We start from the raw sequence: 27,116 nt of genomic DNA, 5'->3' as shown, positions 1-27,116 counted from the left end.
CTTAGGTTACATTACCTTAGGCAGCACTTTTTTTGGGGGGGGGGAGAGAACGCAGGTGTACACATACCCCTAAACATTTTGTGAATCTAAGTTTGGCCTCATTGAGGGGCAGCACAGTGGTACCTCAGGTTACATATGCTTCAGGTTACATACTCCACTAACCCAGAAATAACGCTTCAGGTTAAGAACAGAAATTTTGCTCTGGCGGCGCAGTGGCAGCGGGAGGTCCCATTAGCTAAAGTGGTGCTTCAGGTTAAGAACAGTTTCAGGTTAAGAACGGACTGCCAGAATGAATTAAGTTCTTAACCCGAGGTACCACTGTATTTCAGTATGAGGAGGAAAATGAGAGTACCCCTAAACATTTTTTTAAAGAAAAAAACCCCACTGAATTTAGGTAACCAAAAGGCTGCCAGCAGCCCTTTGAGGTGGGCTGCTGTTTTCCCATTTTAAAAGATGAGGAACAGAGAGGCTCACAACCCTCTTCCTTAGGCCTAGACGCCCCTTTCAACAACACTTGACTGATAGTGAGAACAAGATTGTCGGTGTCGCAACTCCAAGAGCCACTCTCAGCCTTGCCCAGCACAGTTCCCTGGTACCTCCTTAAGAGCGAGGAGAAAGGGGCGGGCAGATTCTTTCTAACCAGATTCAACTCCTCCCGCTAGTTAATCCACCTTCCTTACAAGGCTACTGCTAGAAGCTGGCTTTCCCCTCCCTTTGAAAAAGAGCAGAGCCAGAGCTGACAGCAGCAAAGGAGGCTGAAAGAAGAGCGGGACCGTGGCTCCAGGTCTTTTGGAAGAAGCAAATGCAGCGTGGCTTCAACAGCTCAGTATCCTTGTAGTCTCTGTGCAGCCCAGGCCCTGGAGAAGGGGGCAAGTTCTTCCTAAGGAAAATACAAAACACATACGAAGCCATCTGCAGATAATTGTGGGTGGAAATGCTCTAGAAAGGTAAATGGCTTTATAAAGCTGGTTTGGATTTACTTGCTGCTTCCTTTCCTCATGTCCTATTTAGAATAGGCCATCCCACCCCAGGACTCCTGTTGCTGATGTGTGTACCTTGCTAGGTTTCTAACTTCTGAGCAAAAAAAGTTGCATTGTTGGTTAACCTGCATTTCCCGCCAAAATCAGGTTCAAGCAGTTGTTTGATACCCCAATGCTATTTCTGAGCCTCGTTTTGGGCCCTTGTGTCTCTGGGTGTGGAGTGGGTGGGAGAGATGCCTTGCTCTGATCATTCAATGAATGCTTAGGGCTGTTCTGCTCATCCTGTTAGGGGATCGAAAAGAAATCTCAGTATGAAATAGGCTGGGAAAAGATGGTACAAATGGCACAGCTTGCTGCTAGAGACATTTAGGTAAATCCCAACTTGTTTTATGTCCTGCCGGAAACCGCTGTGGAACCTCTTGGTCCTCTTGTCAGGGTTTCAGGCTGCTTCTGGTCGGTGTCAGGCCATCGGCCAATCTTGGTCCAGGGTCCCAGGCAGCGGTCTTTCCACCAGGGATTGAATCTTTGTGCACATGGGGTATGTGCTCTGACTGCTGCTGAGCTATGCTGGTCTTTCCATTGATGTTCTCTGTGTCAAGCCAGAATTTCATTTTGTAAATAAATTCTATTAAGGTTTATAGAGGAAAAATACAAAAAAAAAAAAAAAAAAATACAGTTTGTAACCAAACTGTCAAGCCAGAATTTGCAGATCTTGTCTGAGTTGTTTTGTTAGGGATGTGCTAAATCGAGGCTCTGGGCTGGGAGTTAGTTACCAGACGCAACTGGAGAGGTTTATTTGCAGCTCTGTGATTTTTAAATTAATAACATCTGTGAGACAACATTGATGCAATAAAAATGTCTTCTTACTTAAGATAAAGATCAAGAATTTGGTGTGCCTATCGCACCAAACAAAAATCCTTACGAGGTGTCTGTCTGTCTCATATATACCGTACCCAAAGTCTGGGGTGATAGTCCTTGTTCTGTGAAGAAGCCAAGAGAGACAGCCTGTTGAGATCCTTATTTCTGACTGCCATATTTTGGTTGAGTGAATGATGTGACTTGGTGTGCATATTTTCTGCTGATTTTACTGCCCCTGGGATTTTGTATTCTTCGGTGGTTACTTTATTATTCTCTGTCACAAAACAACAACACCACAAGATGGGAGTATCTGTCCTTGAACATTACTTCGAGATTCTAACTGAATGTAATGTCTGCTGTGCTAATTCTTAAAGGGGGCTAGTGGGTCTGTATGAAATAGCATTAGATTTGTAAAATTTCTGCTAGCATCTCCCCTTGTTCTTGCAGATATCCTGCAGCCTACAAGATGTGATTTGTGTTCTGGGGTGTTTTGCTTTTATTTTTGCAAGAATCACTTGCTGGTGTAGGCCCCATTGAACACAGAGGGAGTTCCTTTGAGTAAAAAATGCATAAGGTTGTGATATGATTCAGTTTCCAGGATAAATAGTGTTAAATATTAAAATACAACATCATCCGCTCTTCACAATGAGATTTCGATGCCTGGATATTCCTTTGTGCCCTTTTTTAAATTCATGGATTTTTCAATATTCTTTATCAACCAGGCAGCTCCAAAGAGCATTCGTGGCAAGAGCTGCAGTGAATCAGGATCATAGTGAACCACTGGCCAGCTGTAGATTTCCCTGGAGGCATCCTACTACCAGCTCATTCCTCATGACTGCTCCACCCTGCCTGCTTGGGACTGGGTGATGAAGATGGAGGTTCTGCGCCGCTCTTCTGTCTTTGCTGCAGAAGTCATGGAAGTGTTTGATCGGACTCCTACAGACAAGGAGCTTGTATCGCAGGCCAAAGTGCTCTGCAGAGACTTCATTCACTCCAGGCTGATTCGGGCTGGAATTGGCTGGAACAAGCCTGAGCAAAGCACACCTGTTCCTGGTGGCAAGTTAGCAGAAGTGTCCAACATACTTCTAAGATTAGGTAAGTGCTGAAACTGTCAGTGTGCCTCTGTGAGGGTGACAGGTTGGATTCCTGGGATTTCTGCCTGGATCAGGGGGAAGATGCTGTTGAGTGAAAGGCTCAGCAAAGAAATCCCCCACAATCTTGCTAATTTCTGCTAGGGCATCCAGGTGAATGGTGTTTGGTCATATTCCTCTAAAACTGCTCATGCCTGTAGAATCAGAAGTGTGTGCTATGCTCAGCCCAGACTTCTGGACCTCCTCATTGCCCATGAGTGCTTGAAAAAAATGTGATGACAGTATGTGAACAGACATGGTTTTAACTGTGAGCCCACTGGGGAAGTGAACTCATTGCAGTTTAGACATTGTGGGATACAAATTTAAAACATCATCAGCATCAGAAACATATTGTTATGTATTGAAGTTCCCACCCTAGGCCACTAGGGGTGTGTGTATATAGTTCATTCTGCTGCAGTTTTCACTCAGGTCCGCACATGTAAATGAGGGATTGAAAAGTGACGTTCAGGGATTGGGTAACTACAGAAAGTTGTTACTGTTGCTTTGTAGCTGAGTTCTATATAAGCAGGCTGCTGAGCCCTTCAGCTCACTTCTGTTCCAGCCTGAGAATAAACAAGAGCTGCTTGGAAATCACTGTGTCGTCTGCGGTGTCCACCCACTACTTAACACTGGCGACAAGGATGGGATCATGGACATCAGAACACAGACAGACGCAGCCATTCTTGAAGCAAGAGCAAATCCAGAGCCGTCTCATCCATTGGGGCTGGTGGCGCGGCGCACCAGGGCGCAATGGCCTGGAGGGCGCCTCCGCCCTCCAGCCCCGCTGGCAGCGCCTGCCGGCAGCGCCCTCTGACTCCCGGCAAGGGAGCTGGCCGGTCACGCCACGCCCTCTGGCTGCCCAGCAGAGCACAGGAGCTCTGCGCGCCCTTCCAGCGCTTCCGGGACGGGAGGCGAGGGCAGCCGGCTCGCGCTCCCGCGCGCAGCCGCATGGCGCGGCGCAGCCGGATGGCGCGGCGCAGCCGGCCAGCTCGTACTCCGCGCGCAGCCGCCCGCCCGCCCGATGCAGCGCGAGCTGCCCAGCCGCGCCGCGCCGTCCGGCTGCGCGCGGAGCGCGAATTGTCCGGCTGCGCGCGGGAGCGCGAGCCGGCCGCCCTCGCCTCCCATCCCGGAAGCGCTGGAAGGGCGCGCAGAGCCCCGCGCCGCTCCAGCGCCACGCCCCTCATCCCCCACTCGCCCACCCCCCTCCCAAGGGGCGGCAAGCGCGGGAGGGAGGCGGCGGAGAGGTGGCATGGCGGGGGCGCCGGAGGGATAGCCGCGCCAGGGCGGCAGATCCCCGTGAGACGGCTCTGAGCAAATCACTGAGCTGAATCACTGAGCTGAAACGCTGAGCAAAATCACTGAACAGAACCAATTCAGAGCTGCCCGTTCTGGCTAGAGCACTGTGTTCCATCCGTCGCCCACCACGTCAGCATCATAATCATGGCTACACAACACATATATACCATCTTCCTAGGACTGAGCATAGGCATAATTTGTTTTCCTTGTTTGCATCACTGATTGACCATCCAGTGTGCATTTATAAAGCCACTTCCTCTGTTCATAGAGCAGGGCTGTGCACAGAGCTGATTGGCTGGTCTTTGTGTCAATCATGCAGTCATCACTACTCTTTCTCAGGCACATTTAAATATAAACTTTTTAGAAAGAAAGAAAGAAAGAAAGAAAGAAAGAAAGAAAGAAAGCCCCAATAAACAATCAAATAGCTCTGCAGATAATTAAAAAACAAAAATACGCCTCCTTGGAACAAGGGGGAGGGTGGGAGTAACAATCAGTCTACTCTTTGGAACTTGACACGTGTGTCCATTTGAGGAAGGAAGGATAGGGGCAGATAGAGTCCACCCTGCTGCACCCTCTGTTGTTCTCAGGAACAATAACTTTTCATTAGTCTAGTTCAGAGGTATAGCTATACGCCCTCCAGATGTTGTGGATTATAACTCCCAACAGCCTCGACTAGTATAGTCAATGGGTGTTTTATTCCGCAATTTGGGGTGTTACCATGTCGGCTACCCATGCTCCAGTTGTACTAGCCTATAGAATCTGGCTCAAGATACCGGTAGTATCATTCTGGTCAAACATTTTGCAGTGCTCAAAAAATTTTAACCAGGGGAAAAGGAAATGCATGTGCACATCACAAGCAATGATGCCACTATCATACCCTGAAAAATAATTGCTGCCTATAAAATAATACTTTTTGAGGCTAGAATCCCTTCTGGCATTTCCTTAGCAACCTGCCCATAATAGATTAGTGTTGCATCTTCATTTGTGAACAGTAAACTTGTGCTTTCAGTTGCCCTCGATTATGACAGATGGTGAGCATAAGGGATGCTGAAATAAGATTTCTACTCAGTTGCAAGAATCTTCTGCAGTCAGAATAGCTGCACCCCACTTTTCCAAAGCACTGCAGGCAATCAGCTGTCATTTGGCTTTATATTGTGAAAACATTATGTGGGATTATAGTACCAGCAACAGACCTCAGTAACAGCACCCTATGCAAGGCCAAAATTTGAGGTGCACACCCCACAGCCCTCCCACCTCCTTCCCAAAGCTGGCTAAGTGCTAACTAGGCATGGGGAGGGAGGTGGAAAGACTCTGGGGCCCTGTCAGAGCTCTCAGGCCTGCTTCGTGAAGCAAGTGCTTACTAGGCTTTGGGAAGGAGGAGGGAAGGCACCCCCTCGGCTCAGCACCCTGTGCTGGGTAACTGGTTGTGCTGCTCTAAATCCGCCTCTGATAGTACTAGTTATGCATCTCTTTTCTCTCTGTCATTTGGCTTTGGTGTCACAGTTGCCAAGTCAGTATTGAAGAGCCAATTTCTTGGCTAAGGAGATTTGTACGAAGGTGGGAATTTGTTCTGGCATTTTTGCTTTTTCAGATTTTTTACAGCAATAAATAGCAGCATACTGTGCACTTATGGTATTTACTTATATAACTGAAAGACCCGAATGGCTTACCTTTGCAATATTTTGGTATCTTGATGCTCTGGGTTCGTGTCTCCACTCCTCCACATGCAGCTGCTGGGTGACCTTGGGCTAGTCACACTTATTTGAAGTCTCTTAGCCCCACTCACCTCACAGAGTGTTTGTTGTGGGGGAGGAAGGGAAAGGAGAATGTTAGCTGCTTTGAGACTCCTTCGGGTAGTGAAAAGCGGGATATCAAATCCAAACTCTTCTTCTTCTTCTTCTTCTTCTCTGGAGAGGAATAGTTCGATGCTGTGGGGTTCTGTCCTGCACAAAATGTTTCTTAGAAAAAAGTGGGCTTCTTTATTTGTCAAATGTTTTTTTAAAAGGATGACACCTTTGAGAACCTCTGAGAAGGTTCCAAAATGTTGTCACAAGGAGCCTCTGTAAGCCAAATGCTTAGACCCCTCCATATCCCAGTGTCTCCTCCATCTACAAGAATGAGAGATAGAAGGCATTAAAGCCTTCCCTTAAAAGGACAAATTAAACTTTTTTGTTTGCTCGAGGTTATTTGAGTATGCAGCTTTGGCATATTTATAAAGCGGTTATATACATCACTGATAATGATACCATCAAAATGCAGTGGGAACACCAATCTTAACAGCTGTCCTTTTAAATGTCTGTTTCTGGAATTTTGTACAGTACAGCTGGTTTTAATCCACCTCTCACTCTTTGCTTTCAAAGCCTTCCCTTCAGGCTGAGACTTTGGAGTATAATGTAGACTTCCTTGTAGAGGTGATCCCATCAGTTTTTAGTTCTTTTCAGAACTGTTCCCCTCATCTCCAGTGGGGCTTGTATTCCTTTTTGTTTGGGCCATTCCTTTGCCTTCTTGCTGTTCTCTCCATCAACTGCCTTTGCTCTTTATTCTCTCCCTGTTGCTCTTCCTACACTATTTGTGTGTGTGTGTGTGTGTGTGTGTGTGTGTGCATTTACCGCCTCCCATTCAATTTCCCTCCAACACTGAGGCCAGAGTGTGGGACTTGCATCCTTTAGATACGCGGGTGGCAGTGAGTGTTTCAGAAAGCTAGTGCAAGTGCTGTGGTGCGAATCTTTGGCAATTGTCCTGGCTGCTAACGTTTTGAGTAGGATTTGGCTTATGGGTACAATAACTTGGCATTCCATCTAAGCAATGTAGCTTGAAATCAAAACATTAATAGAAGGCTTGAGGGAAACACCACCTCCTCCTCCCCACCCCACCCCCCACTGAGCCTTTCTTTTCCTTCTGCTGTAAACAACCCTATATGGTTACGGAAGCCATGCTGTATTCATGCTCTTTCTCAACAATGTGTATGAAATATGGTGGCCCTAAGCTTTTGTAGCCCCTGCCAAGTGGTGCAACAAGTCTGACTCATTCCAGCTTTGGTGAGAGCGGCTGGGGAACACCTTGTGTGTCTGGAGTTCCTATCATATTTTTGAATGGATGTCTTAATTCTCAGTGAACAGAAGGGCAATTACTTGGTTGGAACTAGTCCAGTGCTGAAGCATAGGCATAGAAACATAATATAGGTGAGATAGGTTAGGCGTAGGCCTATCTCCCCAGTGAACCTCCTTATAAATGTCACAGTATTGGCTGTTCTTTTGGGAGGGAAAAGCTCAACAGATCTTGAGGTGAGCATCCTATTCTTTCCCATACCTTATGCATAAGAATGTCCATGTTTACCTGTTATCATAATTTATAGACACCGGTCCTTCATTATGCAGTAATCGCACGGCAGTTTCTAACATGCTATATAGCAGTTGTGGGGAACCTTTGGCCCTCCAGCTGTTTTTGAACAACAACTCCCATCAGCTTCCACAAGCATGGCCAAGGATGATGGGAGGTATAGTTCAGAAACATCTGGAGGGCCAAAGGTTCCTCACACCCGAAAGAGAAGAAGAGCCCTGGTGGAGCAGATCAAAAGTCTTATCTAGTCCAGCACTCTGCTTCCTACTGTGGGCAACCAAAAATGTGTCTTGTAAAACGTATAAGCAGGACATATGGGCAATTGCCCCCTCTCAGTGTAACTCTCAGGCAGAAGGGAAGGCACCTGCATTTTCCAGAGCTGTTACACTAATAGTCATAGCTGGCAAGAGTCCCTCACTGTGGATTATTATAGGCAGATGTCAGCAAGCATAAACGACAACAAAAGCTTTTGTTTTGCATACTTTCCCAGGCAGGTTGAGAGATTTCTGGGGCATACTTAAAAGGACATTGAGTCTGAGCTCTTCGGTCACACATATTTTTGTATAAAGGTATTGCAGTATGAGCAGTTTCATTTGTCAATCCCTTTCCTAGAGAATTCTGACATGGAGTTTGCCTTTCTCTTTGCAACTACCACACAGGGATGGGGGAGAATTCAAAGTCCGTTTGCACTGAAAGGCAAACCCACCTAATTTGTACTTTCTGAAACAATATGAAAATTGAAATGTTCTTCAAAATTTGCACTTCTCTGAATTCTGCAGTGCAGTTCTCCAGCAAAGTAATGTGCACAGAAATGCATATACTGAGGTAAAGTGTCCATAAAAATGAATTTATTTCAGGGGGAAATGCATTGCAAAAATGTGTCTATCAGGCAAAATTACATACAGATGTCTATATCAGGAGAATTTTGCACTAAAATGCTGGTGAATTTTATGCTAACTGTTAGACACATTAATGTGTTTGAAATCTCAGTCATACAAGTAATAATATTTTTCAAAGCCCAGTGATCGTGTGAGCATTATGCCACAGTGTAGCTGCTTGTGTGTTCATATAGGGAGGAAAACCATGGGAGCCTGTACTCCAACCAATTTGCAGCATTGCTAATGTAGAGCAAACCTTTACCAATTTACACTATGCCCTATTCTTCCTTCACATGCAATGTGCTTCTCTGCTGGGAAGCAGCTGTCCTCAACTTCCTCCCTTCTTTGCCATGTCTCAGAAGGAATCCCCCCATTCCTAGTGCAGAGAGCCCCCTCCCTCACCAGTGGGTAATGTTCCCTCTTATCAGGCTTGTGCATTTATAAACCACGTTTCCTTTCTGTTTTTGTCAGATAACATGGAACAATCCAGCCCTTCAGAGGGTCAAAGGTTTTCCTTGCAGGTTTCTCCAAAAACTTGGCTTTTTTAAAAAAAATCTGTTTAAATACCGGCTTAATTGAGAGTGCAAGATGGTTGCATGAATGGCAGATCATCAACACTTTTTGCTGTCCTTAATGAGACTAAATGAATGCAGTGCTGTGGCTAGTTACATATGAGTAGAGCTGTAGCTAGGTGATCTTGTGCCCGTGGCAGAACCATCCAGCTTGTGCCCCTTAGCCACAGACAAATTAGCTCTTCTTTCCGCATTTTCCCCAACCTCCACCCCACCCATTCAATTCACCCTCTATTCAAAACCTTTTCTTATGAGCAAATAATCAATAGATTCACCCTATCCCTGAATGAATACAGTTCCATCTACACAACACTAATGTCTACATCATGGCAACCTTGTTATTATTTTAGCCTCACAGTAACCTGGCAAGGTAGATTAGGCTGATAGAGATGGTGACTGGACCAAGGCCTGGACCATGCTCCTAAGGTGTAAGATTAGTTAAGAGACATCCTCCAACTGCTTGTTAATATTTGTGCAATATTCAGTGCAATATCCAGTAGATGCTATTGCACAACCACATTCCACATAGCAACCACAAGCGCAGCTTCCCCTCATGATACAAACAGATGGTGGCAGGGGAAGATGCAGTATTATTATTATTATTATTAGAATTTATATACTGTATTATACCCAGAGGTCTCAGGGCACAGAGCAAAATCAAAATATAAAACCACAATATATATAGTCAAAATAAAAGAAACAACCCAATAACCCCCACAAAAAACCCACATTTTAAAAGGGTGTAGGATGTTAATCAAATCAGTTAACTGAAGTATCCTGTAACTGAAGCACAGTCTAGAGGAAATGTGCATAGAAAGTATACAACCAAAGAGAAACGAATACCGTATGTGTCCCCTATTTGCCTAGTAAAATTGCTTTGCAGAAAGCCCTAGAACTATAACCAGGAGTGTGCACTGGTCTAGCACAAACACAATTGGGACTACGTTTATGATTGATATCCCTATTTGCGTTTTGAAAGCCCAAGTAAAGGAGCGGTCATAAAGTAGCTGCAATCATGAGTCTGTGTAACAAGAGAATAATTAGACATGACTATTGGTCTATTGAGCTCAGTGTTGTCTACACTGACTGGCAGCAGCTCTCCAGGGTTTCACACTTTCCCAGCCCTACCATCAGCTGTTGGGGATTGAATGTGAGACCTTCTGCATGCAACGAAGGCCCTCTGCCACTGAGATACAGCTGTTCCCAGGATTTGCAAGACTCCTGGAGGCTTCGCTTAAGTTCATGTGTCTTGACACTTAACACCTGACTATTCTCTCTGGCCACTTTCCAATCTCTTGTGTTTTATAATGGATGTGACTTTTCCTGTTTGATGTCCTCGCACACTTCTGGGAAAAGGATACAGAAACAAGAAAAATGCTTGGCACACTTGCTGGTCTTGAGATTGCTTAGATTCAGCAAACCAGTGAAGGATTTTGGGGGCAAGGGAAGACTATTCCAAGTCTAAATATCTCATGTCATTATTAGTGGGAAATACTGGTGACATATTTAATCTGCCTGATTTATGTTTCACAGCTTCAGGCAGGCCTTGTACTACTTCTGTCATGTCCCAGCCCATAAAATACAGTACCTTCTTTGATGCACGGCTGACAAGGAGTTGAAAAAGGGTTGTTCCATGGAAGCTATGAGATACTGTCGGTGTCTCGTTGCTTGCTGAGCAGCAACGTGCAGAGCTCAGTGGAGTGGGAGCCAACCAGAAGAATCTCTGAGGTGCACTTGCCTGGAGGCAGAGTCAGCATCCAAGGTCAGGTCCAGTCCTAGGGTTGCGCAAACAGCAATATGCACAGTCAGACGGTTCAGGAGTCAGGAAATCCAATGATCATGGGGTCAAGGGTCAAAATGAACAGGAAGCAGGAAGGTAGGGCCAAGAACTACAAGCCTTGTTATCAGCACCTGACTGCTGCTGGAAACTCTGCTTAAGAAGGCCAGCTGGTTCTCATCAGTGCCTTCTTCTCTGTGTCCTTGCAGTCTGATCAGCTGCAGGTGGAGCAAAGCTGACTCCTGGCCCATGGCATCCACATGTTGCCTAGCAAGGGCAACATATTGCCTAGGCCACATATTGCCAGGGGGCGGGGGAACAGAAGCTTTTCTCTAACCCTCTCAGATAATACAAGAATACCATGCTTTGAAAACACTCTGAAGATCCTGAAACCAAATGTGATCAGAGAATGACTCAATTTATTTATTCATTTAAAGCATCTGCTATCTTCAGTCCAGAAAGGATTTTCAGAATGCTTGACAGGAGGAGATGCATATATACACACATACACATACAGTTTAGCAACCCAGCACAAAAATCCCATTTCTTTTATTCTGCTGCACCATCGTTTTTTGAAACAGCAACTAATGTGACTTCTGTGAAATGTTGCTCTCTATTTGTTTCTGTGCACAATCTAAAGTGCTTGTTTTGGCACATAATGTTTCGAGTTATGATCCAGGTGTTGAAAACTTGTTCCCATATGAACAGGACTCCCCACCCCCCACCCCCAGTTCCGGCACCTCTCCACTGGGCGCCATTAAGAGAACGAGGGAGGTGTTTATTATGGTGAGTTCCTGCACCTCTTTTTCTAGAAAAATAGCTGTTACTGTGCGGCCATTAGAAATCTGGGCAGTGGAAATCCGAGAGCGAGCCATTTCAGTAGTGCATGCTGAACACCATCCCCAGTGACAGGAGTCTATGTGGTTAACCATGTGGTGCTTAATTAATATTTGTGTGTTTTCAGCTATTAGCTTCTGTCAGGTATTCTACTGTTTTGTTGTGTTTTTAGACACTTGTATTGTGTTTATTTGAAGTCAGGGCTTGGGGGAACCTGTGGCACTCCAGGTGTCTCCCATCATCCCTGAACATTGGCTATGCTGGCTGGGGCTTATGGGAGTTGAAGTCCAACAACATCTGCAATCCAGCTTTGGGATATCCTCCCCCTGGTGCCACAGGTTCCCTCACGCTTGTCTCGGGTGCCACAGATTCCCACCTTGAGAATGTTAATTGAAAGGTGGGCTACAAATGTTTAAAATAAGTCCTTGTTTGTTTGTTTTTTGAATTGTATGTGTTCTTTTTTTCAGGTGATGAACTGGAGTACATCAGGCCCAACCTGTACCGGAATGTGGCACGGCAGCTAAACATCTCGCTGCACTCGGAAACCGTGGTAACAGATGCCTTCCTAGCAGTGGCAACTCAGATCTTTACTTCAGGTGCTGTCCTGCAACCCGCAGTGTGGGTGAGGGAATGAGAGGGATGAGAAATGAAACAAAGCAAGATGTGTAAGCACAGGCATGTTTTAGGTGAGCCTGTTGGGTGGGGCCCACTTGGCAAAGGATCCTGGCTGTAAGTGGTTTGGCAGTGGATGCTGCACTAATGATTTAACACAAAGCCATGTTTGTTTACTCTTTCCTCCTATATCTCACCAGGTGAGGAGATGCTGTAGCCACTCCCCATTTCTATCCTCCCAGCAGGGGAATCCCTTGCATTTTTAGCTCCCTCACTACACTCCCAGCAGTGACTGACTTAGTTACATAAAAAATACCTTTCTGTTTTTCTAGTTTCTTCCTCTTTTTGACTCTTGGGATTGGACACATTAATGGCTGCCAAGTTACTGCTTCAGTCTGGGGTACAACTGTGCACAAACGAATTTCCAAAATTCCTTACCCTCTAAGTGAACAGGGGAATTGGGATGACATGGACATAATTTTACCATATTTGTCTTGCTAGAGGAATAATTCTCTGTCAGTTTCTCATCAAACACAACCCATCTAGGCCTTTAAGAGCTGCTAGATGGAATCAAATCAATGTCATTTTTCTGAGGAGATGGTTGAGGCTTTGCTGGTAAACTGCAAGCAACAGTTAAACTTAAATGTTAAAAGTAGCAAAATAAAGAGCTTCAGTCGTGCCTCACCCAGACATTCCACTCTTCGAAGAAGAAGAAAAATCAATGCCAGATCCAGCAATTAAGGACAGAAAGCAGCTGCAGAAATCGGACTGACTTTAATGTTAAAATTCTGCACTAATGAGATGTTTGATTTAGCACGCACACACACACAAACACACACACACACACACACACACACACACCCCGCAAATAAAATAAAAACTGCTTTTCTTCCAGAAAATGGTTGTATGGCTAAATTTACAGTGCAACCCTTTGCATATTTATTCAGAAGTAAATCCCACTGTGTTCAGCTGGGCTTGCTCCTAGTTAAGTTGATAGAACTGTAGGTTTCATCTTGCAGGGGGCATAAAATTGACTAAGATGGTGACTTTTCAGATGCGGGAGGTTTTTACTCTGGTTCAAAACTGGATACAAAACACATGCATGTTGTGCCAGATACAAAATGTATTTTACATACGTGTCCTTTCTTTTTGGGCATGTGAAGAAGTTTCTTGATTGCTCATTCTGGTGTTTAAAGGGTTGATGATTGACAAATATACATTTGTCCACTTCACATAGGATGAGTTTATGGTCCTTTGGTTGATTTCTGCTCTGTTGTCCACATAACTTCCTTTCAACTGCACCTGCTGTGCTCTGTCACAGCACAGTCGTCATCACCACCATCGTTTTATTTGTATGCCGCCTTTCCATAGTTGAAACTATGCTCAAGGCGGCTTACAACATGACAAGATTTACATAATCACAAACATAACAGAAGCCATAAACGATAAATAAAACACATCAAAAAGTACACAACCAAATGGAAACAATTTCCACGTAAATCATAAGATCTAAAACTAAAGATACAACAACAATATCATTAACAGCAACAGCTCCCTCAACCCCTCGTAAACAATACTCTGGCCCAAGAATCTGTTCAACAGCTTCAGCTTTTGTAGCTGGAGTCAGTCAGCACTCCACATTCCCAGGCCAGATGGGAAAGGGCCAGCAAGGCAGGGTTCAGGTCTTCCAGGGTGCACAGCCAAGATGGTCTCATTTAAAACAACACAGATAAAAATTAAAAACAGTTTAAAAGCAGCTGCAGTCCTTGTGAAGCCTGTCAAGCCCCGCCCCAGGCCAGGTGGAAAGAGGCATGGGCAGAGTCCTCCTGGCCCTCAGCAGCCAGTCCTCCTTCCAAATCGTACCTTAGAAGTTGAACAGCTTAGTTCCTGAGCGTCGCAAACCTGGAAGCGACTGTTCCAGTTTGTAAACTATTTTTGGAAGCTGAACATCTGACGGGGCTTCTGATTGGCTGCAGGAGCTTCCTGCAGCCAATCAGAAGCGGCGCTTTGGTTTTTGAACGTTTTGGAAGTCAAACGGACTTCCAAGGTATGATTGTACAGCTAATCTGCTAGATTTATTTAAAGCATTATTGCCTTGCAGTTTAGCTGCAAGTCTTCTAGATGGCGATTCTTGAAAAAATATGAGTTAGCTTGTGGTGCTATGCAAGGAAGAAACTAGAAAATAAAATGCTGCATCCATTACGCTTAGTCTGAATCCAGATAATTATTTCCTATGCCTCTGAATCCAACCAGCACAGTCATTGCTTTGGACAAGGACCTAGAAACTATGAGCAAGAGAGTGCCCCTATTCAGCTCTCCAACTAGCAACAACAAATGCTTTTAACATGCTTTCAGCCACCCCAAATATATGGATGTTGTTTAAAAGTAGAAAACTGATCTTTCTTTTCTTTTTCTGCCTCTTTCAATACACGTTAAATGCATGGAGCTATGACTTCAAAAACACACTGGTGCTTTTGACTACAAGGTCAAGAGTGGTGACAGCCCTCTTCCTGTGTTTGTGCTATAAATCTCAAATATTGGGCTTGATTTCAAACTTCCAATGAATGTCTGTGGGAGCTGCTTGCGTTGGAGTCCACAAAACTTTGGGTAAGGTTTTTGTTTAGTCTGGTCAGTCTTAAAACTGGCCATGTTGCTCATGCTGCTGCTGAAGGAGAGCTTTCATTGTGTGAAAAGACTCTCAACACAATAAGGCAAACTTCAAAGCAGTTGGCCTAACTTAGCACAGAGGAAAGGGCTTTCAAGCGGGTGCTTTTAGACAGCTGTGCATTGTGCCCTTGGGCAAGACAGAAATAGAGGCTGCCTGTCATGGTCCAAGGTTGTGCCATGAACTGCCTCAGTCATCAATTGTGGAGGAGGCTACTTCTCTCCACCCAGTTGTCAGGTGAAAACTGGGCCTAAGGTGACCATGTTTCCTACTTGGGTCCTTTACTGGAAGGGATTTTAGAGAACAGTTCTCTGTTTGAAGCTGCCCTTTGGTTGAAGGGCTGAGCAAGTACAATTTAAAGATAAATAAAGGGAGCAGGAGGCTTGAAATTGTCCATTAACAGCTCCTGGAAGACAGAGTGAATAGGCACCAGGCACACTGGGCATGAGCATATATGTTAATTTTGGTTTTTCTCGATTTCTCATTTCCTCAATCTTAAATTCAAATCTCCACATTAATTTGTTCTTTTTTAAAAAGTCTTTATGAAACTTTGTCAGAATTTTAATTCAAATTTCTTCTTATATACATTTATTTTTGCAATTTTGCCAAATATACAGATTTTAGCAAAGCGATTTCCCTTAATATAATGCTTTTTGTATGTTAGTTTCACTAATATAAACATTTAAATGCATCCTTTCCCCTAGTATACATATTTTTGTGCACAGTACTTGGCTGGACTGCATTGCAAAATTCAGAGAAGTGTGAATTTCAAAGGATGGTTATGTTGTGTTATGATTTGTTTATTGTTTTGGGAAGTGCAAATTAGGTAGGTTCTCTTCAGATGTGAATATCAAATTTCTCCCCCATCCCTAGTAGGTACACAGGTCACCTGGTCATGGCCTGCCTCTCTATAGTGAGATGCCTTTTTCTTTAAAGTATTTCCCCTAAATTTGAACCTGAACATAATAAATTCAAATATGCAAATTGAAAATTTGATGCAAATCTGTGTCCCATTGTTTTCTTCTTTTGGGTGGTACATTCCCTCTTTTGCAACAAACCACACATGTCCCCCCCCCCCCTGACAATGCCAGGTAATACTAATGCTGGATTCAGCAAGCTCTAGTTCTTAATTCAGGCACTGTCTGAAACAAATAGCAAGAAGCCATGGTCGAAGTATGCATGCTTTGTCTGTATAGTGTTTGTTCCCTTTCCTATACACCCACAAGCAACCCCCTTTTTGTAATCCAGGAGAGAAATTAGATTCAGTTCATATTTAATGGCAAATGAATCTAATTTGAACTTTCTGAAACAACATGGCAGCCTTCAAAATTCACATTTCTCAAAAATCTGTAACACAGGAGCCAGACTTTTTTTGGGGGGGGGGGGGAGAGAGAATTGCAAACTGGTGTGGAAATGTGGAGAACTAAATTTAACTTTGAGAAAAATAATCTGAGAGTCACCGAAATTGGCAGATTCACCCATGTCTAAATACAACTCATGAAAAGTTTGTTTGGGGATCTGATTGTTTGGGAGAGCTGTGTACTTTGATAATGAAGTTGGTAGACTTATTTATTTAGCTAAGGGAAATGTGGTTTTTGAGCTTGGAGACAGACCAGATGCTTACCCTCACATGGTTCCTGGGTGTTTTCCAGGACCTGGGAGGCCAATGCAGACAGGACAGGTGGGCTCCCTCCAGATTATTCACATTTGTTCTCTCTTCTGTGCTGTGCAGTATATTTACATATCTTGGCTTCACAGCTGGCTTCCATCTGGCATCTTTTAAAGCAGAAGAAGAGACAGCTTTTTTGGCATTGCTTGCCAGCTTTGAAACAGATATTTGTTTTTAAATTCAGCTCTGTGATGTGGAGATGCATAGGGACAGCCCTCCCTCCTGCTGGTTTCTCCCCTCTGGTTTATTCTTCGCTTGCTTTTATTAGGATAACACATACGTAAATATAAATAAGTGGTGGTATTCTTAAGTGTCTATGGAAATAACAGTTGTCTCTTGCCCAACTGGATTATGAATTGGTGGCAGTTTTTTTTTTAATTGGATACGGATTGGTGCCTCTTTATGTTTGTGGGCAGGCAAGTGCGAGAGGGGTTCAAAGGAACAGGCAAGCTGTCTGTCACATCTGTGAGCTCACAAATGCTGGTCAGACACTGCCCTTGTACTGCAGAGTGTTGTAAAATAGAGGAAAGATGTTCATGATAATAGTAGGCATAAACAGAATGGGAAATTGTCTTGCCTACGTTAGCAATCAGAAACAATGGTGCTGTGGCACCTTAAAGACTTAGCACATCTATTAGGTGTAGCTGATCAAGTGGGCTATAGCCCACTGGTTCCCAAACTTTTTCCCCCCCTCCATGAACCACTTGAAAATTGGTGAAGGTCTTGGTGGACCACTTAATGATTTTTCTGCCTATTGTAGTGTTTGTTATGCACTGTGCTTTGTAATTTTCCAAAGAATTCAAACTGAAACACAATACAATGTAAGATTGAATACAATATAAGAAATAAAAGAATCAATAAAAATACAATTAAAATGAACAGGAATATTTAATGTGATGGATGCACCATCTCTTGTCTTCAACCACAAATCCACAGACTTGCCATGGACAGGAGTGCCAACTTGAATAAAATATTGGGGGCCCAGGTAAGCTGTGTCCTGCATAATTGATCACAAGACACAGTGCACTCACCAATTGAATGGCAATGACCCTCAACTTAGAGGGGGCAGCCCTCTAAGTTTTATTGGGGGGGCGGCGGCGAAGGGACCTCGGCCACCATGAGTTGACTCCTATGCTCACAGACCACTGATGGTCTGTGGACCACAATTTGGGAACCTCTGTTCTAGTCCCTTAAAGTTTTTGTCATAATAACTTGTTGGTGGCGATGCTTGAGGATTTCATTTAGTCTGCATTTTAAAGCAAATTGACCAAATTCACATGGCCTTCTTGGCTTCTTCGGACTTTGTATTCACAAATGTTGTGAATTTTCATTCCTTTAAAAAAAATTCTTACAAGAAGAACCAGGAACTTGGATTCTGCTTACAGGAGACAGAGTTTGTAAGGACCATGTCACCAGAGACCTCTCTTTTGTCTTCTCTTGTTGTGAAAGCACAGTAGCAGTCTTGAGCTCCAGTCCTCAATGCATTTACTCAGAAGCAAGTTCCACAGATTTAAGTGAAGCTTACTCCAAGTACATATTTATGGGATCATAATGTTTGGTTAAATAATTTTATTGTATTTTTTTTAAAAAAAATGAATGCTATTATGGAGGCTCTGCTGAAAACCATTCTGTAAACTTTAATTTTTTTAAATCTAAAATAAAGAACAGGTGCACACTCTGTAAAAAGAATGGGTGCTGCTTATATTTAACAGGATAAAATGAGGTATTCTGCATTTGAAAACAAACACAGCTGCCTTGAGGCTGCTCAAAAGAACCCTTCTGCTTTCATGAGCTCGTTCTTTTGAGCAGCCTTCAAAAACAAGGATAAATATTTCATGGATTAAAGATATATTTTGGAAACACATTGGGAACACCAACCTGCATAGCTATCTTTGTTTGGTTTCTTGACAGCAGCAGTTGACGCTCTTCTTTTTGTGTAGACCAACCTTCCCCAAACTGGTGCCCTCCAGATGTTTCGAACTGCAACTCCCATCAGCTCCAACCTGCATGGCTAATAATCAGGGATGAGGGAGGAGGGCACTTCATACTAGCTCTAGTAAGAATGGTTGGAATTGCCCCCAGAGGGCACATCTGTCTAGCTGGTGCACATTTGTGGACGGGAAGCTCTGCTGCAGGCCAGATTAACCGGCTAATCAGCATCCCATTCTCTTGCTACATACTGCACCTCATTCACCATTGCTGAGTGTAGGCAGTAGGTAATGAGAAAAACTGATAATATCTTGAATTTCTGTGTGTTTTTCTACCAAACTAGACATTGACTATACAGTATTCATGCATCATACAACATTTGGGGTATTTACCTCCCTAGATCTCTTTTTTATTATTAAAAAACAAACAAACAGCTGGGTTTTGTGAGAACGCCAAGTTAATTCGGCTCAAGGATCTTATCACCATAATCAGAACAGGGCTGTGTAGGGGCAGGAATGATGACATTGTGTTATGTACTGAGTTGAATAGGATCCAAACTGCAGCAGTCTGATTGGTCCTAGAACAATAGGATTGAGATTGCAGCAGTCTGACTGGTCTCAGAACAATAGGATTGAGATTGCAGCAGTCTGACTGGTCCCTGAACAATACGATTGAGATTGCAGGAGTCTGATTGGTCTGCAGGAGCCACCCAATCCAGCTCCAGGTGGAAGTGAATCCGCACTCTGATTGGCATACAGGAGTATCCCGGAATTAGCCAATCACGTGGGGCCCATTGTGTAAATAGTGTATATAAAGCAAACGTTTTGGGGGAACTACATTCCTCACTACTATGAGCTGAATAAAGAGCATGAAATTCACACTCGACTCCGAGTATCTTTCACTGGCGACGAGGATGGGATCCCGCTGAGCTGACTGCAACACACAGCACCGCAGCAACGCCACCTGCCGCACAGCTGCCTCGCACCGTGTATCCAGGCTTCAGCTCCGGGTCCCAAGGAACTCAAGATGGCAACAGACAGCAGCTTCTCGCCGTTCAACCCAGCATCAGGAGACTGGGAAGGATATGCCACCCGTTTCACCTTTCTTCTAGAAGCTAAAGGGGTCACCAACGATGCCAAGAAGAGGGCGATATTCTTCAGCGTCTGCGGAGAGGAGACATTCGAAATCGCCCGGGCTCTCCTTGCGCCTGATGATGTCGCTACCGTTCCTTACAAAACAATAGTGGAACGGCTGAAGGGGCACTTCTCGCCACAGCCCTCGGTGGTGGCTCGTCGAAATGCCTTCTATGCAAAGCGGCAAGCCCCTGGGGAAACCATAACGGGGTTTGTGACCTCCCTCCGCCAAGCCGCTCGGTTCTGCAACTTCTCAGAGTTGGAGAACATGCTGCGTGACCGCCTCGTCGGTGGCCTGAGGGACGAGAAGCTGCAACGACGCCTCTATGCCAAGAAGGACCTAACGTTCCAGGTCGTTCTGGAGGAGGCCCTGGCAACAGAAGCCGCCGAGAGGTCGATGCAAGAGGCACGGCCGAGCGTGCCGTCCCAACCAAGGGTCCACCAGGAGGACCTCATCGACGATTCAGGATCAGACAGGGAGGAGGTGCACAGAGTACAGCAGCGCACTCAAGCCGTGCGCACACCACAGCTGCCTCGACCAGAAGGAGGGAACTGCGCAAGCTGCGGGGAGAATCACGAGAGGAGGACCTGCCGTTTCCGCAATGCCGAATGCAGGAAGTGCAGAAAATCAGGCCACATCGCCCGGGTGTGTCGGGCTCGGCCCACCCGACGCTAGGCATCAGATGACCGCCCCAAGAGCCCCAGGTCCCGGGGCCCAACGCACCAAGGCAACTCGACGGAGACCACGGACTACCAGGTATACCAGTTGCCCCACCCCAACATAGAGAAAATTTATGTAGAGGTACAGATAGAGGGGGCCCCGTGCCGCATGGAGCTGGACACAGGTTCAACCCTATCCATAATCTCGGCACGGACTTTAAGGAAACTGTGCCCTAGTGGGGGTCCCAAACTCAGGCCGGCCCCATTCACCCTCCGGGACTTCCAGAAACGTAAGGTCCCCACAATGGGGGTGGGGACCTTCAGGGTGCAATATCGAGGGCGGACGCGGCAACTGGACTTGCTCGTGGTCAAGGGCTCCTACGTTAGCTTACTGGGATTGGCATGGTTTGGACCACTGGGGCTAGCCGTCACCGGGGTGAACCGCACTAGCTTACAAGTGGATGTGGACGCCATATGCAAGGAGTTTCCGGCGGTTTTCGATGGGAAATTGGGACAGTATACGGGCCCCCCTGTTGCCCTACAACTGGACCCCACAGTACGACCCGTCAGGCTCAAGGCCCGCCGGGTCCCGTTCGCCCTGAAACCCCGTATAGACGAGGAATTGGACCGGCTCGTGGAGCAAGGAGTGCTGGAGCCTGTGCCTAATGCCACCTGGGAAACCCCGATCGTCACACCCGTCAAGCCTAATGGTTCAGTCCGCATCTGCGCAGACTACAAATGTACCATAAACAAGGCCCTCATGGCCCACGCATACCCAGTGCCAGTGGTCAGCCATGTCCTCACCACCCTGGCTGGGTCAATTTTTTTTGGCAAGCTGGACTTGGCCCAAGCCTATCAACAGCTGCCAGTAGATGAAGCCACAGCAGAGGCACAGACGATTGTGACGCACAGGGGAGCGTTCAAGGTAAAGCGGCTGCAATTCGGTGTCAGCGTGGCACCAGGCATATTCCAGAATCTAATGGACTCGCTGCTTAAAGGGATTCCTGGCGTCACCCCCTTCTTCGATGATGTGTTGATTGCCGGGCCCACGGCAGAGGAGTTTGAGGACCGCCTTCGCACCGTTCTGCACCGTTTCCAGACGGCGGGTCTCAAGGTGAAGCGGGAAAAGTGTCTACTAGGAGTGCCTCAGGTGGACTTTCTGGGATTTATGGTGGATGCAGAAGGGGTCCACCCGACTGGGGACAAGGTACGGGCCATTTGTGATGCCCCAGCGCCCAAGGGCAAGACTGAACTTCAGGCCTTTTTGGGGCTATTGAACTTTTACCATGCCTTCCTTCCCCATAAGGCAGCAGTAGCAGAGCCCCTACACAGACTCCTGGACAAGCGGGCCCCTTGGGTGTGGGGCCAGCGCCAGGAGGCCGCATTCCAGGCAGTCAAGGACTTGCTCGTCTCAAACTCGGTCTTGGCACACTTCGACGAGAGGCTGCCGGTGGTGCTAGCATGCGACGCCTCACCCTACGGCATTGGCGCTGTCCTTGGACACCAACTCCCAGATGGAAGAGAGGTGCCAGTGGCATACTTTTCCCAGACACTCACCGCAGCCGAGCGGAACTACTCGCAAATCGACAAGGAAGGTCTGGCAATCGTGAAGGGAGTAAAAAAATTCCATGATTTCTTGTACGGGCGGCCCTTTACCGTGGTGACTGATCACAAGCCGTTGCTTGGTTTGTTTGCCCCCGAAAAGCAGACCCCCCAAGTGCTGTCTCCTCGCGTCCTCAGGTGGTCAATTTTCCTTGCCGGCTACAAGTATGCACTGATTCACCGCCCTGGGAAAGCGATGGGCCACGCAGACGCCCTCAGCAGGCTACCACTACCAGAAACAGGCCCCGACCCAGCACCCGCACAAGAGGTTATGAGCCTGGAGCTGCTTCCCGACCGCCCTATTCAGGCACAAGTAGTTGCACACCATTCCAAGAAAGATAGGGTCATCTCCCGGGTCCTGGACTGGGTGTGGAGGGGATGGCCCAGCAGCAGCCCCGGGACAGAATTCGCTGGCTACACAACCCGTAAACATGAACTGTCGGCCCACAAGGGGTGCCTGTTATGGGGAAGCAGGGTCGTCGTTCCTGAGCCCCTTCGCAAAAGGGTCCTTGCAGCCCTACACGAGACACACCCAGGGGTAGTGAGAATGAAGGCCCTCGCCAGGAGTTATGTATGGTGGCCAGGGATTGACGGAGAGATAGAGACCTGGGTCAAACACTGCCAGGCCTGCCAAGAATCCCGCCCAGATCCCCCAAGGTCCCCAGTGCAGTCCTGGGAGTCCGCCCGAGCACCATGGTCACGCCTGCACATGGACTTTGCGGGCCCCTTCCAGGGGAAAACATTCTTCATAGTGGTGGACTCCTACACCAAATGGCTGGAAGTCGCACTGGTACCATCCACTTCTACGTCTGCAGCCATCCGGGTACTACGCAGGCTGTTTGCAACCCATGGACTCCCTGACACTCTCGTCTCAGACAACGGAACCGCATTTACGTCAGAAGAATTCCAGACCTTCACAGCGCAGAATGCCATCCGCCACATCCGCTCAGCACCATTCCACCCTGCCACCAATGGCCAAGCAGAGCGCATGGTGCGGACCACCAAGGACACCCTACGCCGCATGACGCAAGGGGACTGGGAGTACCGCCTTGCCACATTCCTTCTAGCACAGCACAGCACCCCCAGCTCAACGACTGGCCGGAGCCCCGCTGAACTACTAATGGGCCGGCGCCTCGCAATCAGACTGGACCGCCTCCACCCTGACAGAGTTCAGGATGAGGTAGTGGTGGGGGAAGGCAGGAACCCCCGGACCTTTGTGGCCCAGGATCCAGTGTACGCAAAGAATTTTGGGGCAGGCCCAGCATGGGTACCCGCCACAGTCACCAGGGTGACGGGCCCCGTGTCATACGAGGTGCTAACAGAGGGGGGGCAATGCTGGCGCCGCCACTGCGACCAGCTACGGCGACGATTCCCAGGAGAAAACCAGGAGGAGGACAGGTCAGAGGAGTCCCAAGGGAACAGTGGGGCATTGAGACCCGTAGAGCAGGAGGGGCCGGCAGGGAGGCAGAATCAGTAAATACTGAGAGGACCCGTGAGGCCGAAAGGGCACCGGAACCAGAGCCACGACAGAGCGAGCTGGTTGCGCCAGACCAAACAGCCCCATCACAACCAGCAGCCTTGGAACACGAGCCTGAACCAGAACCCCTGACCAGGGAACAGCCCAGGCCGCAACGCACACGTAGGCGGCCAGCGTACCTTGAGGACTATGGATGCAACCTCCCAGGCAGGACTGGAACTTAGAGGGGAGGGGTGTTATGTACTGAGTTGAATAGGATCCAAACTGCAGCAGTCTGATTGGTCCTAGAACAATAGGATTGAGATTGCAGCAGTCTGACTGGTCTCAGAACAATAGGATTGAGATTGCAGCAGTCTGACTGGTCCCTGAACAATACGATTGAGATTGCAGGAGTCTGATTGGTCTGCAGGAGCCACCCAATCCAGCTCCAGGTGGAAGTGAATCCGCACTCTGATTGGCATACAGGAGTATCCCGGAATTAGCCAATCACGTGGGGCCCATTGTGTAAATAGTGTATATAAAGCAAACGTTTTGGGGGAACTACATTCCTCACTACTATGAGCTGAATAAAGAGCATGAAATTCACACTCGACTCCGAGTATCTTTCACATTGCTTTGATCAGAGTGTGTGGTCTAGAACCTTGTGACATTTTAAATGCCTCTATTGTACACTCTCCTTGTATGGGAAGTTCCTCATGCCTAAAACAGTTAAGAACGTGGACTTGTGTCCAAGGTGCCTTTTTTGTTTGCTTGTATGGCCAAGCTAGCTCTGTCTTGTAGCACTTCACAGAGAGGATAGGAAATGTCCTAGGTAAGGGTTTGTGCATCCTGGGTGCTCTTGAATTTAGGAGGAGAAGCCAGCCAGGTGGATTGTCCATCAGGCAGCCTGTGCTGGGTTGCACATCAATCCTTGCCAGATGGATGAGAGTCAGGGCAGGCTGATGCTGTCCATCTTTATTTATTTATAATTTTCATTTACAGCCTTCTTGCTATCTAAAGATCTTGAAGCAGTTTGGAATCAATAAAAATTACCTAAATGTAATATAATCTCAATAAAAACCATATCAAGTGACTTACACAAAAACAAAACAAATACATAAATAGCATCCATATACATAAACACGATTATCAATACAAAAAAGTCAGGGAACATTATGCACCTTATTCATACAGCTACTGGACCAATCTCATTCACCATCCATTCCGCACAACCACTACAATCATTCACTACCTCAGACATTGTCTCTTATCAACCAACCACTTCAGGGTGCCAGATGATGCTATCCATTCTCAAAATTGAGGCCATCCAGGCATGTAGCATTGGAAGGCTAGGGAGGCCAGAACTTAGTAGTAGAGCATCTGGTTTAGTGGCATAGTGGCTAGAGTTTGGGGCTGGTGTCAGGCCCTTTCTCCCACCAGTTTTGTAACAACCGTATGCTGAAATTCTTCCCCCCCTCCCCTTCTTCCTGCAGGCATAACATGGGGTAAAGTAGTGTCTCTCTATGCCGTGGCAGCAGGCCTTGCTGTGGACTGTGTAAGACACGCCCAGCCAGCGATGGTCCATACCATTGTGGATTGCCTGGGAGAATTTGTACGGAAGACTTTGGTGACGTGGATGAAGAGGAGAGGAGGCTGGGTAAGCTTTTCTAAAGAGCAAATGTGCAAGTTACGGACACATTACTGACATGAATAAAAACAGAATGGTCACAAAAGCTACCGGTAGGTATAATGCAGCTAAATACTGGATAGAATTCCCATTTATGGAGCTATGTGTACTTATTTTAAGCATTTTACCCTGTCCTCCTGGAGCAGCAAGATCAATAATAAGCCCTTTGCCCTCATTTTTACAATCTAAAGAACATAGCACAAAAGGAAAAAAGGATGTGTGGATGGAGGGGTAGAGAGAAGGGACAAAAAGCAAATAGGCATTGGCTGTTCATTACAATGACCAGCTGGAATGGTATCAGATCAAGGAGAGGAGAAGTCACAGATTGCTGGTCAAACTAGCGATGAGGGGCTGCTTCTTTTTTCACCCTAGGCTGTAGCCTGATATAATGACTGCTGCCAGGGACATTTGATGGAGGGAGAAACTTGAGAGAGTTGACATCTCTCAGCAGAGCTGATGCTTTACTTCACTCCCTTAGCCAATCCACCTTTGCCTGCAGTGATCCTGATTATACTAGCTCTACGCTCCCAAAGCTTTCCCACTGACCTGCAGCAACCTTGACTATATTTGCCATCAAGCTCCCAGCACAATTCCACTAACCTCATTTGCTCCTGACCTGCCAATACCTTTGCTATGAATCCAGTTTTCATCCCTTCGAGGCGCATGAGCACAGAATTGCTTAGGACTGCTGCTGCATGTGTTATGAGAGAGACAGACACATCTGCTGCTAAGGATGCTGGGGGAGGGGGGGGATGGTCTCCTGGCCATTTGCTTGATATGTGATATATGTGTCTATGCCCTTCACATCACAAATTATGGTTTTTAGCACGTCCAGGCTAAAAAACGGTAACGTTGAGTAGGTATGTTGAATGAATGAATTTATTTTTACGGTCACAGACCAGCTCAAGAGTAGGTATGTTATTCAGATCAAGTTTAGTAAATGAAAGAACAAAGCGGAAAACAGGCAGTGATGATGCTTACTGTATAATCTTTACAGGAAGCATTTTATTTTAGAAAGGAGGGTGGAAAAGGATGATACTGAGAACTTCTGAAAAAAATAATATGATTCATTTTGTCAACGTTAAATGAATAAAATGCACAGCAATTTGGGTCTCAGTATGACTGGGAAACAGAGTGGTGGTGGTAATATTGGTGGTTGTAAGGCTCTAGGGAAATATTTTAGGGCTGGTGACCTGCAGAGAAAGGTGGGAAATCTTCCCAAGCCATCTGCTAGAAATATTTGGAGAACCATGTGAGAACACAGATTGTGTGAGTGTGAAACATTGTATTGATGACAGCACATTTCTGAGTCTCCATTTTTCTTTTTCTCTCCCCCTAGACCGATATAACGAAATGCGTGGTGAATACTGATCCCAACCTTCGCTCACATTGGCTTGTGGCTGCTATTTGTAGTTTTGGCCACTTCCTGAAGGCCATCTTCTTTGTGCTTTTACCAGAAAGATGATATCCAATTGCCTATTGAAACCCCGTCTCCTTCTCACAGACACAGCTGACACAGAGAAGGGGAAGAAATGAGATAATGATGGAGAGGGGCTGGGCAAATGTACATTCCACTTGTCTGGCTTTCCCAGCTGCCTCAGTGCAAAGACTCTTTCTTCAGCAATGGGGAACATTTCTCCTGATTACTTCTTACAGCCAAGTGACTTTTGTGCTTTCTAAGTTGCTGGGATCCTGTATGTAAGGTTGGGAGGCTGTTGGACTTGCCAGTCAGTTATTTATTCTTTTCCTCCCGTTCAAATTGTGTCACGTTTTTATATGCATACACACTTAAGAAATCCTACTTGGAGTTGCTATTAAGAAGCAGTCTGCCCCCTTCATTTGCAAAATGACAACGGCTCCTTTGTTTTTTAGTCAGTCAGTAGATTCTTCCCATCTTCCCTAAACATGGTGTCCTTGAGCCCCTGGCTAATGTTGTTGTAAGATGGATGTTTTCTGTAACCACCTGAAATATGCAGTTGTCTTAAGTCACCACAACTCTGTCACCCTCTGCCTGAGGGATTTTCTTGTTATTAAAA

General features: G+C 46.2%; 1 protein-coding gene across 1 annotated transcript; it reads left to right on the top strand.

Annotated features, from left to right (window-relative positions):
• The first annotated feature begins 659 nt into the window (after positions 1 to 659).
• On the top strand, positions 660 to 27,116 carry BOK (BCL2 family apoptosis regulator BOK). The gene is made up of 5 exons (XM_033150182.1): positions 660 to 947; positions 2,561 to 2,933; positions 12,135 to 12,263; positions 24,887 to 25,050; positions 26,420 to 27,116. Exons 2-5 carry the CDS (start codon positions 2,705 to 2,707, stop codon positions 26,543 to 26,545), a joined length of 648 nt encoding a protein of 215 aa, XP_033006073.1. The 5' UTR covers positions 660 to 947; positions 2,561 to 2,704; the 3' UTR covers positions 26,546 to 27,116.

This window comes from Lacerta agilis, chromosome 5 (assembly GCF_009819535.1).
Source record: "Lacerta agilis isolate rLacAgi1 chromosome 5, rLacAgi1.pri, whole genome shotgun sequence".
NCBI classification, from domain to species: domain Eukaryota; kingdom Metazoa; phylum Chordata; class Lepidosauria; order Squamata; family Lacertidae; genus Lacerta; species Lacerta agilis.
Note: the sequence above shows the minus strand (reverse complement) of the source record. Positions and strands in the feature narration are given on the sequence as shown.